Genomic DNA, 14,253 nt, shown 5'->3' with positions numbered 1-14,253 from the left:
ACTATGGGAGGGAGGGGGGGGGATAAGGACCACTATGGGAGGGAGGGGGGGGGATAAGGACCACTATGGAAGGGAGGGGGGGATAAGGACCACTATCGGAGGGAGGGGGGTGGGATAAGGACCACTATGGGAGGGGGGAGAAAAGGAACACTATGGGAGGGAGGGGGGGATAAGGATCACTATGGGAGGGAGGGAGGGGGGGATAAGGTCCACTATGGGAGGGAGGGGGGATAAGGACCACTATGGGAGGGAGGGGGGGATAAGGACCACTATGGGAGGGAGGGGGGGGGATAAGGACCACTATGGAAGGGAGGGGGGGATAAGGACCACTATCGGAGGGAGGGGGTGGGATAAGGACCACTATGGGAGGGAGGGGGGGAGAAAAGGAACACTATGGGAGGGAGGGGGGGATAAGGACCACTATGGGAGGGAGGGAGGGGGATAAGGACCACTATGGGAGGGAGGGGGATAAGGACCACTATGGGAGGGAGGGGGGATAAGGACCACTATGGGAGGGAGGGGGGGGATAAGGACCACTAGGGGAGGGGAGGGGGAAGTAAGGACCACTAGGGGAGGGGAGGGGGAAGTAAGGACCACTAGGGGAGGGGAGGGTAAGGACCACTAGGGGAGGGGTGAGTCAGGACCACTGGGGGAGGGGGGTGAAGGAACACGGGGGTGGGGAGGTAAGGACCACTGAGGGAGGAGGAGGGGAGGTCAGGACATATGGGGGGGGGGGGCAAATATCCTTGCACCGGCCCTGCACACACTGCATTCATACACACACTGCACTCATACACACACACACTGCACTCATACACACACACTGCACTCACACACACTGCATTCATACACACTGCATTCATACACACACACACTGCATTCATACACACACACGCTGCACTCATACACACGCTGCACTCATACACACGCTGCACTCATACACACGCTGCACTCATACACACGCTGCACTCATACACACACACGCTGCACTCATACACACACACGCTGCACTCATACACACACTGCACTCATACACACACACGCTGCACTCATACACACACGCTGCACTCATACACACACACTGCATTCATTATACACACACTGTAAATAAATATTCAATTACGGTAATATATTTTTTTTAGGATCTAATTTTATTTAGAAATTTACCAGTAGCTGCTGCATTTCCCACCCTAGTCTTATACTCGAGTCAATAAGTTTTCCCAGTTTTTTGGGGAAAAATTAGGGGCCTCGGCTTATATTCGGGTCGGCTTATACTCGAGTATATACGGTACTCCTTTGCATACTCCCCCTATAGCTCCCTGAGCTCCTTAGATCTCCCTTCCAGAGTGGGTTATTTATTTGTTAATATTATTATTTTGTTCATTATCTCTCTTTTGTGTTCATGATTTTGTATACCGATTAAATGATTACTAAATTTTAACAGACAACTGAGATCTATATCTCACCAGTGTTTCCTGGACCTTTGGCCCTAGGTTTACACTTTCTTTTTTCTTTTTTCTATAAATAATACTAGATTTATTTCAATAACTTTACTTCAACTGTAAAATTAATACGTATACAATATTACAAGCAAGTTCTGGTTTTAATTTTTCTAGAGAATAGACATGTTTTAGAACTGTGAAGAATTTAAGAAAATTAACAGATCTTTACATTACCACTAAACCTGCTACTATATTATGCTCACATTTTAAAATGATTTTCTATCCTCATAAGCATTGTTATACTAGTATATATCTAGATATCAAAGTACTGTTTTTATCTGTCTTATTTTTTTTTATTTTTTTTTAAGAAATAATCCACCATGGTTATTCAGAAACTTAATGCTCACATATATTATAATGGATCATATTGATTTATTTGTCTCACACTTCTGTTGTTCTATCTGTTCTCAGTATGGCATACACTGTATTATGAAGATAAATTCTGATGGTATAATATTTTTAGAATCTCACAAATGGTATAAACTTTGATATGTAGATTGAATGTGGATTTGAGCGTTGATTCACAAAAAAAATTCAATATGACTTAAAGGCTGATTGTTTTTGTTCACAATATATAAAATTGGAGAACAGATGCCAAACAGCTTCCTTACTGTGGGAAATTGATCTGTGAAACTGCCTAGATGCCTGATTTTCTAAATTTTAAGAGCTGCAGTATTATGTAAAAATATTGTATTTATCTGCAAAACATCAGGCACCATATCCTGCATTCATATACATGCTATGTAGCAATATGGATCATACTTTGAAAGACATTCAATCGTCTTTGCATCTTTATCTAGATGAATATTGTATTATATATATATATATTTGTGTACGGCACATTATGAGGACGTAAGGTAATGATAATAAAAGAAGCATTATTAGTAATAGCAAGTCAGTTGAGGTGTGCCGAAACTGACGTGAGGTTAGGCCTGTAAAAGAAGGCCCACCTAGGAGAAATGTTAATGAATTGAGGGTGCGGTGGGAGGGGCACTTCCGGGAACGTCGGGTTTGTTGTGCTTTATATAGGGCAAGTTGTACCTCCCACAATTCCAGGCCAAGCCTTCTATTTGTGTATGGCACATTACGAGGACGTAAGGCAATGATAATAAAAGAAGCAGTATTAGTAATAGCAAGTCAGTTGAGGTGTGCCGAAACTGACATGAGGTTAGGCCTGTAAAAGAGGGCAAAAATTATTAGAAGCGATTTCTCAAAATACATATAAGTTTATTTAAATACAAACATTATTTAGACAAATTATGGAAAGCCATTCTTATTTCTTTTTCAGGGTTAGGAATGTACCTATTGTATGCAGACGATTTCCATCTTCCCATGTTTTTAATTATGTGTGTTGGTACGTGGTTACCTGAGGCAGCTGAAGCTGCACCAATGCGAAAGGAATGACCCATGAATGCGTGTGGGTTATGTCCTAGCCTGAGCAATAATGTACGAATGTAATACATAAATTGTTTAGTGGTTAGGGGTTTCCCTTGAATAGCTAACAGTGGACAGCCTGGGTTGGAATTGCTTTGGGACATCAATAGTTTATCTAAAACTAGGATAGGACACCATTTGGAAAAGGTAGGATAGTATTTAATTTCTACCGGAGGACCTGTTTGGCTTGTTTTGGTATGGGTAATGGATAAGATGTAGTGGTCTTGTTCTTTGTTTAGGTGTTTCTTTTGGAGGCAAAGCTTAGAATCGGATGCTTTCTCCACTGAGAATTCTTTGGGTCTCAAAAAACCATAGAAAGCCAAGTAAGCTGCAAATTTTATAATTACGTTTGTGGTGTGTTCAAAAGGGGACGTGTCGAGGATATCGGAGATACTTTTAAACAGTTTACTGTCTATGGGAAGTCTCTTGATGGGATTGTGTGCTGATAATCTGTGAACACCTCTTAAGATGCTTTCTACTGGGTAGGACGTTAGGAATAGAGTTTTGTTGGGATGGCTGGTCAACATGTAGTGTTGTATGCCTGTTAAGTAGAGTTTGATAGTGTTGTATGCTAAATTAAGAGAAATATGGCACTTCCGGGTACGTCGATGACAGGTAAGCTGGGTTTGTTGTGCTTTATATAGGGCAAGTTGTACCTCCCACAATTCCACACATATATATATATATGTGTGAAGGCTTTGCCTGGAGTTGTGGGAGGGCCATGTGGAACCTACCTAAGGGACTCTTACCTACATCACAGTGGTAGTCCACATGGTTCCTGCTAATCTCAGGAAAGACATCCTGGAAGCCAAGGGTGTCAATTTTGTTGCACTACTAATTGCCTCACATGATATTATTGAAAATCGCACATATGCTTACGGTGATATTTCTGTTATGTTGAAGGCTAGGGACCCTAGACTAAGCAATAAATTGTCTATACCTGATTTTGTAATTGCCTTTTGGTATATATAGGGATGTCATATGCTCGGTACACCCGCATAGACAAGAGTAACTTGACCTCTATTTGTATAAGCTGGTGGACTTGGGTAATAAATGCGGTGGCTCGTCATTTTATGATTACCACCAGTCCTTTTCGGCAAGGGCATCTGCAATTCTGGCTCAGTACAACGTCAAAACTGACTGGAGCCACATGGACACTGAGCTGTTTTGCAGGAACTTTGCCGGACTTAAGACACCAGTTTGTGCAATCTGTGCATCCACCTCACATGCCTCAGACTATTGTCCCATCCACACCTATGACTTTCCCAGAGGCACATACAAGGACCGACAGATTAGACAAGGACAAACTTGGTTGTGCTATTGTTTACAGACACATTTCATTTTAGATCTCTCTCCTCACTCCATGGCTATACATAGCCTTAACTCTTTAATCCCATCAGAAGAATTTTCCCTTCAGTATGCCACAATAGACAATGCCATAAACACCATTATCATGGCAGGAGTAGGAGCTTGGCTGAGTAAAACAGACATTATTAAGGCCTTTAAGTTACTTCCCATATGCCCGTCTCTATGGCATCGGTCTCAAATGGAAAGGTCTGTACTATTTTTTTTACAAGACTCACTTTCAGGTCGAAAAGCAACCCAAAAATTTTCGACACGTTTGCCGAGACCTTGTGTTGGCTTCTATTAAACAAATGCAGGTGCCATACACTATTTGGATTATTTTCTGTTTGTCGAGAAGTTGCAGCTGACAAGTTGTCTTGCTTTGACTTCCAGGCCTTCAGAGACACGTTACCCACAGCCTCACCAACAGCCACTGCACTCCTGTCATTTCAGGAACTAGTCATGGATTACAAGAGTTATCAAAGCATAGTCTCATCTTGTCTAGCCTGGCCCTTTTGGATAACACATGGCTGTCTTACAATAGAGAGTTCTCATTGTATAAAAACTTTATGTTGGAACATAACCTGGTTCAGATTTTCAATACTTCATCTCTAGTGGCTTTCGCATCCTTTTGCCATCTCTGACTCAAATTGTCACACAACACTATTAAGCTGTATTTAACCGGCATTCAACACCACATGTATACGTTATATCCAAACAACCCTAGTTTTTTGTCTTCATACCCTATGAAGAACATACTGAAAGGCATACGCAAAGCCAGTAACACTACTCCACTTCTAAGGTTACCTATTCACAAACAGATATTTAAGGATATGCCAGACGTATTAGATACAACCCCTTTCGAACATGACACAAATTCAGTAATCAAAGCAGCTATCTACTTGACCTATTATGGCTTTCTTAGGCCATGCAAATTCACCGTACATAGTAACAGAAATTCACGAGACTGCCTTAAGCGTTCTTATCTAGTCAAACAGCAGGATCACTATGTCTTATCCTTGCCCATCACAAAAACAAGTCAGCTTGGTAAAGTAGTTCAAATCACATATTATCCTTCTCTTAATAAATGGTGCGCGGTTAAGTTTCTGGATTCATATCTGCAAACATTACCTCCCCAGTCAGATATCCCTCTGCTGGTCCTCCACAAGGCCGTTCTGACCACCTCAAAGTTCATGCAGTATGTGCTAGTATTACTGACTAGACTAGGTATGAATGCCAGTAAATTTTCAGGACACTCTTTTAGGATGGGGCAGCCCCTACAGCTTCTAGTCATGACATACCAGTTCATGTCATCAAGTCATTAGGGCGTTGGAAGTCATCTGCTTTTTCTCTGTACATACCTCAACCTGTGCTAGAAATTAGGTCAGCTTTAGTTAAATTGTCATCTTGAGGTATATTCTTTGTATTATGTTTCCATGTATTGAATAAATATTCTTTGGCAAAACACTTTTTTTTTTACCCACTTTATTACCGGCCTACCACATACGTCGGTTTTGGCAAACTTCAACCAACTTGGTCATATATACATGGTACATCAACACACTGTACACGCTAACATTACAATGATTGCACCGAACACAAATGTAAAGGCTTTGCCTGGAGATGTGCGAGGTGCATGTGGGACCTACTTAAGGGACTTCCCCCTTATCTACATCACCGTAGTAGACTGACGCTCAGCATGCCCCACCCATCACTCCCTTAACTCTTTTCTCTACTGGAGTGGGCCCACTTTATTACCGGCTTACCGCATACGTCAGTTTCGGCACACTTCAACCGACTTGGTCATATAAACATGGTACATCACTGTACAAGCTAACATTACAATGATTGCACTGAACACAACTATATATATATCTATATATAGATATAGATAGATATATCTATATATATATATATATATATCTATATATATATATAGATATATATATAGATATATATATATGTGAACACACACATATATAAAATCAGATAACACAACCAGAATTCACTAGGTATTGTTTGTGATGTGACAATTATATGCTATAGCTTTATAGAACAAAGATTCATTTTACAAAAAAAAAAAGTGGATGTTTACGGAGACAGGAGAGAAGGAAAGTTAAACTATGTAACAGTTATGAGAATTATTGTTGTATTAATTAAGCCTTCATTAAGAAAAACATGCCTGTCAACATGCTATAATATAATTAATAGTAATGCCAATATATATTATTAGGAACTAACATTCTGGCTATTAACAAACAATATTGATATGAAGGTCTAAATAACACACTCAATTCTAAGGATCTTTTATCAGTGTCAAGACAAGTATGGATTTCTACCTTAATGTAGGGTTGACACTGTACCTGGTCTCGAGTGGCACGTTACTGTTGAGTACCCAACTGTCCTGAAGTTGCACAGATTCTGGAGTAGTTGCCAGATCATTTGGCTGTGGTGCTGGTGCATGTATCTGGTTTCTCCGATTAGTCAGTGAGTTCTTGTTGAGAGAGTTAGCTGAAGAGTGATGGTGGGACAAAGTGTGATTGTGAGGAGGAGGAAGGGGTGGCCGAAGTGTTGACTGGCTGTGATGATTTGATGGCCCTGGAGAAATAAAAAGTTGACTTACAAATGCTTCCTCATTGAATGCAACTTTCATTTAAAATACATATTTAATAAATTGACAATACCATACTTAAACAATATCATTGATCAGTTTCAAAAACCTTGGCCACATGTACACACAATTTATTTCCCACTGTTTTAGAAATTTATTGATGCACAATTATTCATGATTGAACTATTCTTAACTTTTATCTAAATCTATGGAGGTATGAATGGAAACCTGGTTGTTTGGAAAAGAACAGTGATTTCAGTAGTTTTGAGTAAAGTGTATTTGGGAGGACAGATTGCCATCTGATTGCACATGCAATATGCGATGCAAGCATGCACTGCATGTGCACACAATGGTTGAATACTTAAAAATATTTTTCCAATGATTACACATTTACATTTATCTAAATGTTGGACTCAGCAAAAAAATTACATGAAAAGAAAGCAAAACATCCAAACAGAAGCGTGAAGTCACTTTTTCTAACTGTTGACTTTCCTAGGGAGGTATGCATGTAAATATTACCAAATAACAAGTTTTCTTCATACAGGGATCATAAACTGCTGTAATACTGTAACAGAGCAGCTCCAAATCCTACAGAAAATTAAATATATCTGCACTTAGCCTTTTTCATCATTTGACTAACTGCTGTGATAATTTTCCAATTCCAAATATAAATTACATCTGTATCTGCATACTTTATTCATCTTCAATAGACACACCATTATTAAATGTACATTTCAAACCTATATTTTAACTAGCACCATACGCCGATTCCTTGGATTCACTAGCTAAAGAATTTAAGATTTGAAGTTTCATTTATTAAGTAATAAATAAGTGCATAAAACTGGATAAATACAGTACAGCTTTATATGCATTTGTTGCAAGCAATTGCGCCTCGACCATTAACCATGTTGTAGTTTCAGATATAATAAGATATACCAAGTAATAAAGTACTAAAATAAATATAATTACAGTTAAGGAAAGGCCAAAAACGAAATTCTGGGAAGAAAGCCAGCGATGATATAGGTCTTATAAGTCACACTGATACACAGTTGAGTAACTACCATTTCAACCCAGCAGCCTCTTAATATCAATTCAGTGAAAATTTACTTGAATATTATAGAACATATAAATTACTTATCTGAAAAACGAACAATATTGTTATTGACCATTTAAGACCCACGATAGAGGTTAAGGGAATTCCTTGCTTTAATGCATGCTTCTTATGCCAATCATTTGACCAAAGGAAATTACCTCTAATGGGTTTAATTGGTCGTAAAAATTTGCGGCTCACTAATCTGGTTCAAATGTCTATTATGTTTTCCTATTATACAGTAGAAAAATAAAGCAGACAGATATTATATATTCTTTCTACTCAAGCCCAGTCTTTCTACTCTATCTAAATAAAAGCTGACAATAAGCAGTATATCAACCACATATCAACCATTCACATGAGAGTATGAAATGGAACATTGATACACTTTGTTGTGTACGTGTCTGCATATCTAATGAAACATCAGCTACTGTTTGTATTAGGAACAAACAAACTCTCTTTCTTCAAATATGCATATGTATATATACAAATATGTCTAGTTTTTCGGTTTTTTTTTATTTTTCAACAGTATCTAACATTTTCTAGTAATTAGGTGTTTGTAAGAGTGAAGATGACAGCATTTCTCAGTTAAAGTACCAATACTGTGCCCTCCAGTCAAGACTTTTATTTTTGTTTATTGAACATCAATCAAATGTGATGTATCGTTTGCAGCATTTTCAAAGTATGATTTCTGCTATCAACTGTTTTAATGGCTTAAAGGGAACAGTATTCTGCTCATTGCAAGGCCCCCAAGCACTAGATGGGTAAATAATACATAAGTGAAATTTATGACAAGAACGAGACCAAAAATCATGAAATACGTTCTAATATATTTGTTCCAGTGTCCCAACACTTGGAGAGGAGCTATCTGATGCCTTGGGCTAATGTGGCATATTCCTATGTTTCCTGATGAGTAGGGCATTCTAATACTTAATGTGTAGAATGATTGTAAAATCAGATTACATTTATTACCAGCTCTCACGTTCTGCGCGCAGCTCGTAGCTCGGAAATGCTAACATGCTCCTCTTGATGAGAAAACAATGCAAATTAAGTATTGTATTATGAAATATTGTGGCTCTAAATGTCTGGATGTATTGCTGAAAAATGATGTGCATTGCCTGTGCTCATTTTGACAGATTTATTCAAGTATTTAACTCTTTTTTTGCCTTAAGACCCTTTGAGATTTTCCCATTATATTTTGTGCACAAGTAATAGATTTACCCTTTTTCTATCCATTGTTAAATATGTGAAGAGGAACCATGTTCTCTTAATAAGGGCAGTAATGTACTATTTAGACTACAAGGCTGCAAGGATTAAAATATATAACTGTTTTGTGATTTTGCGTTATTCCATTTTTAATATGATATGTTTATCATATATTTATATGAAATCCTCAAACACCATTACCACTGTAGCTTACTGTGGTGGTTACAGTATAAGAACCTATGAATACATAATTTTTATCACTATTCATACTATTCATAACTATTCAACTCAAGCAGTTAGGACAATGTGGAGGATTCCCCAGCATTTGAATTGAAAATGGTTTGATAAAAACCAAAAAACAGTGAATGGCACTTAGCTTTTCTTATCACTAAACCCACTGCAAAAACCTGTAGTGATTACTGTGCGTGGAGTGTCCCTTTAAGTATAGTCTAAAATATTTCAAAATGGTTTAATTACATCTGTTTAAGTCAGTGACATCAACACTTAGTGAAATCTGCAACACGAATGTCATGAAATAAGAACTGACTTTTTATTATAGTGAAATAAATTAAAACATAAGCCATTGGCAAAGGAAATAACCTTTAAAGCATTAATAATTTTGAAATCTGATGTGTATATTGATACATGAACTATATTATAATAATGTATAATATAAAGAAGGAGACTGTAAAAAAAAAAAATTATAGGAAAACTCTGTAAAAAAAGTACATAATTGTTTTTAAAAATGTAGTATGTATACTCCCCAGGGGTGGACTGACCATTTGGACTCTCGGTCATGAGCTATGAGCCTGACACCAATAGGGGGGTAGCGGTTTTATAAGTGCATTTCCAGCACAATGAACCCCCTAGATACAGAAGATATCTCCTTGGATACCCAGCCCAAAGGGCCACCAGGGATTGGAATGTTCCCCTTCCCTGTAAGTAGTAATAGGAATTGAGAATTATTTTTTTTTTAAATAAAAATTACATTCATGTAAATCATATTTAAATTAATAAAGCCATTTTCACAATGTTATAATAGCACCTCTGAGGTGCCATTATTCTAAACTAAACATATTTATATTTGTTAGACTTTCTTCATAACAAAAATCCTCCATTCCCCTTATTACTTTTTTTTAGCCTGGCTCAGCACTTTTTCAAGTACCATAATATTAATCTCGAGAATTCATGGTTCTTTTCATGCATGGCAATAACTTACAGGCTTTAGCAACTGATGAATGACATGGGACATTGATGTCTAGTTTGATGTTTCTAACTGTTCCAAAATCCTGCTGATGTATTTTCTGTATTGTCTCAGGCAAGGGTGCTTTCTTCCTTTGTACCTACTTCAATGATTTGTAATATTTCATTTTCCATGATTTTATTCTTTTAAATTAGAGCTATGACTTGAGTTAATGCACACATTTACACAAAGACACAGAGAGACATATACACGAACACAAACATTTACATTAAGATTAATAGGAGTGATACTCCCCCAAGAAACAGAGCTATATTTTGTGGCTGCCACCAGTAATTGAACCTATTTCCCTTTCTGACATGTCAGGAAAGATGTCAGAGAGAAAGAGAAATTGTATCTCACTCTTTATAGCCTCCCTGGCAATTGAGAACCAGAAGGGGGCAGAATTAATGACACCAGCTACAGATAATGGCTTCTACTTGAGAGTCAAACTTCTATCAATCTGTATCTGACCAAAACATGAGTTTCCTGGTATGGGCCTAGGTTTGATAGATCCCACCCGGTGTCAAAGTAATGCATTTTTTTTTTTCATTTCACAGTTTGATGACACAAACCATGTAATACAGGAATTGAAACCATGATAATCCCGTAAAAACGTAATTAATAAAATCCTGCAAATGAGATCTGAGCTTAATCAGTAGAAAATTTCATAAACGTGTGACCAAAGTAAATTCATCTAATAATTTAAAACTCTTACCAAAGTTATTTTTTTTTGTCAGCTTTCTAAAAGCTAACTCTTATTTTCTTGTTGCAATATCATGGGGTCGGAGATTAGTGTTACTGAACCTATGGTGCAGGTATGCTGACTGAGAGGATTATTAAACCTAGCTTTCAACGGATTTTGCTTTTTGCATATTTTAAGCAGCAAGATTGAAAACAATCATTGGTTATATAAATTCGTTATCTTTGAAGCCAATAAAAGATTGGCACATTCTTCATTGCCTGATGCTAGCAGGGTAGGCAGGAGTTTAATTTTTTTTTGATGTGTACGAAAATTAATAGGAGGAAAACTGTTAAGTGAGTAGGTGGGAGTTCCCTTCACATTGGTGGGATATTGAACATCTGGTGAAAAAAGCCCACTGCTACTGATACATGCGTGGGCACAAATAAATGTGAACAGTATGGCGCCAATCAGGATGCTTTACACGCAGACCTCTTGCTACTGATGCAAAGAAAGCTGGGGAATTGGAGACTGAGGATTAAATCAAAACTTACTTATTTACACAAAGTATGAAACTATTTGCCGTTTCTGATGTTTTAAAATATGTTTTCATTTTATTTGTATATTCAAAGCAAAAAGAGCTGCAAAAAGGATTCAAATAATTTGTTAGAAAGGATGCTTACACCAATGTAACCCAGTGGGCAATGTTAGGCTATACCTAGAAACTAGATTGGGGACAACATTCTCACCCATAGCAGGCATTCGTGTCGAATTACAGAAGCATAATAATAATGTATTTTAAATTACATTTGATGTTTTGTTAAGCAGGTTGAGGTACATACTTTTGAAAGCCATGTATACAACCCCCCATTTGTTAATTGTATGTTTGGGAAGCTAAGCTTTCTTCTACCTTTTTTGTGATTTTGAATGTGCTTATTTTCCTGTGTTGAGTAAAATGTATGTTTACTCAAATATAATGGAAATTATTATATGTGTTTCTTTTATAGCTTTTTCTCTGAAACCTTAAAACAATTTTATTCATCAAACAGTGATATAGGTGTCTCAGTCAGAAACTGTCAGGAATCCCCATCCATATGGACACTGCTAAGACACTGTGCGTCACTCTGGCATCTTGACATGGACCACTTCACACAGCAGCATTTTATACCTCCCTGAACTCAGATCATATTTTGGCACTGCATCATTCTAGCAATTCCACTCTTTTGGGGGCCATAGTGACACATGTATTTCTAGTAATGCTATTCTCAGGCATCTTTGTTCCATTATTTGATGCCATAGCAACTTGTGTCATTCTTGTAAATCTGTCTTATTAAATTCTTGCATCATTTTTTACGCTAGCCAATGGTGTCAAAACCAGGACCATTTAAGATCATGACTTGGGTTGCTCCTTGCCTTGTCATGACCCTGCTTATGATTGCGGTGATTATGGTTTTGACTCAACTGTGTTTATGATTTATCCTTGACCTTTGGCTTGCTCCTTAACCTCATGTTTTTCTGTAATCCATCCTGATCTTCACTGTTCTCTCTCTATACTTTAAGCATGACCACTCTAATGATCAGTAACACATGTTTCTGGCACTGCTTGGTCAGGGTTTGCACATTGAGGTGTACTCACTTTGACGAAAGCATTGCTAGGTTGCGAAAATGACCAGTTACTTCAGCCTAAGGATAAATTTTAGGGACCCTCCCATATATACTGACTTAAGTCCATCACAAAACTACAACCAATATCTCACTCTATGACCAGGCACAAAATAATAAAATATTTTATGGATCAAAATATGAATTCATGTGTTTTAATGGATTAACAGTATTTCATAAATCCTAATTTATAAGCTCCATACCTGCTGTATTATCCCCGCAACACTGCATTAACCTGTACCTATTGCAATAAAACCTTGCATTCACAGCACTACCATCATACTGTGGTGTGGTTACCTCTAAATATGGTGCATTAAAATGGTACTGTCACAAATTATGCAAGTGAAGATATTTTTTCTCCCTCCATGTTAGAATAATTAGAAATCAAAGAAATCAAAGCCAGGGCTTCTCATGTCCCAATCATGGGATTTAACCCAGAACAGCAACACTCCTGATCCCTGTGTTCAAGGCCCAGTGTTTTTTGATGATAATTAATTGGTGAGAACATTGGACAAACCAAAATTGTCCTTTGGTATTCATTGCAAATGTATACTTTATAAAGTATATAATACTACAAGCACCATAACCACTACAATCAGAGTATGCAGAGCCTCCAAATCTGAATTTGGGGGCTCTGCATAATATCTAATGCCTCATTTCCACTGAGCGGATCGGTTCGGTACGGTTCGCTATTTTGGGTGTTTCCATTATGAAAGTAGTCCATACAAGCGAACCGTACCGATCCATTCAGGGTCCTGCTTCAGTTGTAGGGCCATAGGAAATGGATCGGTTCGGTTAGGGCGGAGCTACTATACAATCCATTGATTGGTGGACAAGAAGAGCATTTTTTCTAAACCCCGCATGGCCCTGAAGGTCTGACTTGCAGTGGAAACGCTCACCAGAATGGGCTGGTCCATTCTAAACCTTCCAAACTGTACCGACCCAAACCGATCCGCTCAGTGGAAACGAGCCAATGTATAGTTTAACAGTAAAAAGCAAAGCATCATGCTACTGTATGCCGAACTTTCCAGCTACATATTGTAAAGTACTCTGAATGTTATAATTATATTATTTTCTTAGTGGGCTAGATTTTTTAAAATACAATTGTGAAATGAATGATCCATGACGTGGATCTGAAATGATGCTCACAGTCTGAAATTTCCTAGAAATTATTTTATACTTTTAAACTATATCCAGTTGAGAATAACTACTTTTCTAACCAATAGAAGCATTGTTTATTTATTATAACTTTAAATGCATGTTTTTTTTGTTTTATTTCTTTTTATTTGACATTAGAGGATTGTTTTTTTGGGGTTTTTTTGTTTTTTTATTCATTTATGCGGCTTCACATAATTTATATGGATTACCTATGCAATGCAGTGATTGATTTTGTTTTTGTTTTTTTTCCAAATGTTTTTTTCCAGATGGAGAAATCAAATGCTATTTATACTGATACAATGGGCTTAGCCCTACAATCTTCTA

General features: G+C 37.6%; 1 protein-coding gene across 2 annotated transcripts in view; it reads right to left on the bottom strand.

The window, feature by feature from the left end:
• The window catches only part of TENM2 (teneurin transmembrane protein 2), a 2,177,747-nt gene that overhangs the window by 498,030 nt on the left and 1,665,464 nt on the right, over window positions 1-14,253 (bottom strand). For both annotated transcript variants that reach the window (XM_063447436.1, XM_063447438.1), the window contains one exon: window positions 6,644-6,878. In XM_063447436.1, coding sequence (XP_063303506.1) covers window positions 6,644-6,878 — 235 coding nt within the window. The remainder of the gene's footprint in view (window positions 1-6,643; window positions 6,879-14,253) is intronic.

This window comes from Pelobates fuscus, chromosome 3 (assembly GCF_036172605.1).
Source record: "Pelobates fuscus isolate aPelFus1 chromosome 3, aPelFus1.pri, whole genome shotgun sequence".
In the NCBI taxonomy this organism is placed as follows: Eukaryota; Metazoa; Chordata; class Amphibia; order Anura; family Pelobatidae; genus Pelobates; species Pelobates fuscus.
Note: the sequence above shows the minus strand (reverse complement) of the source record. Positions and strands in the feature narration are given on the sequence as shown.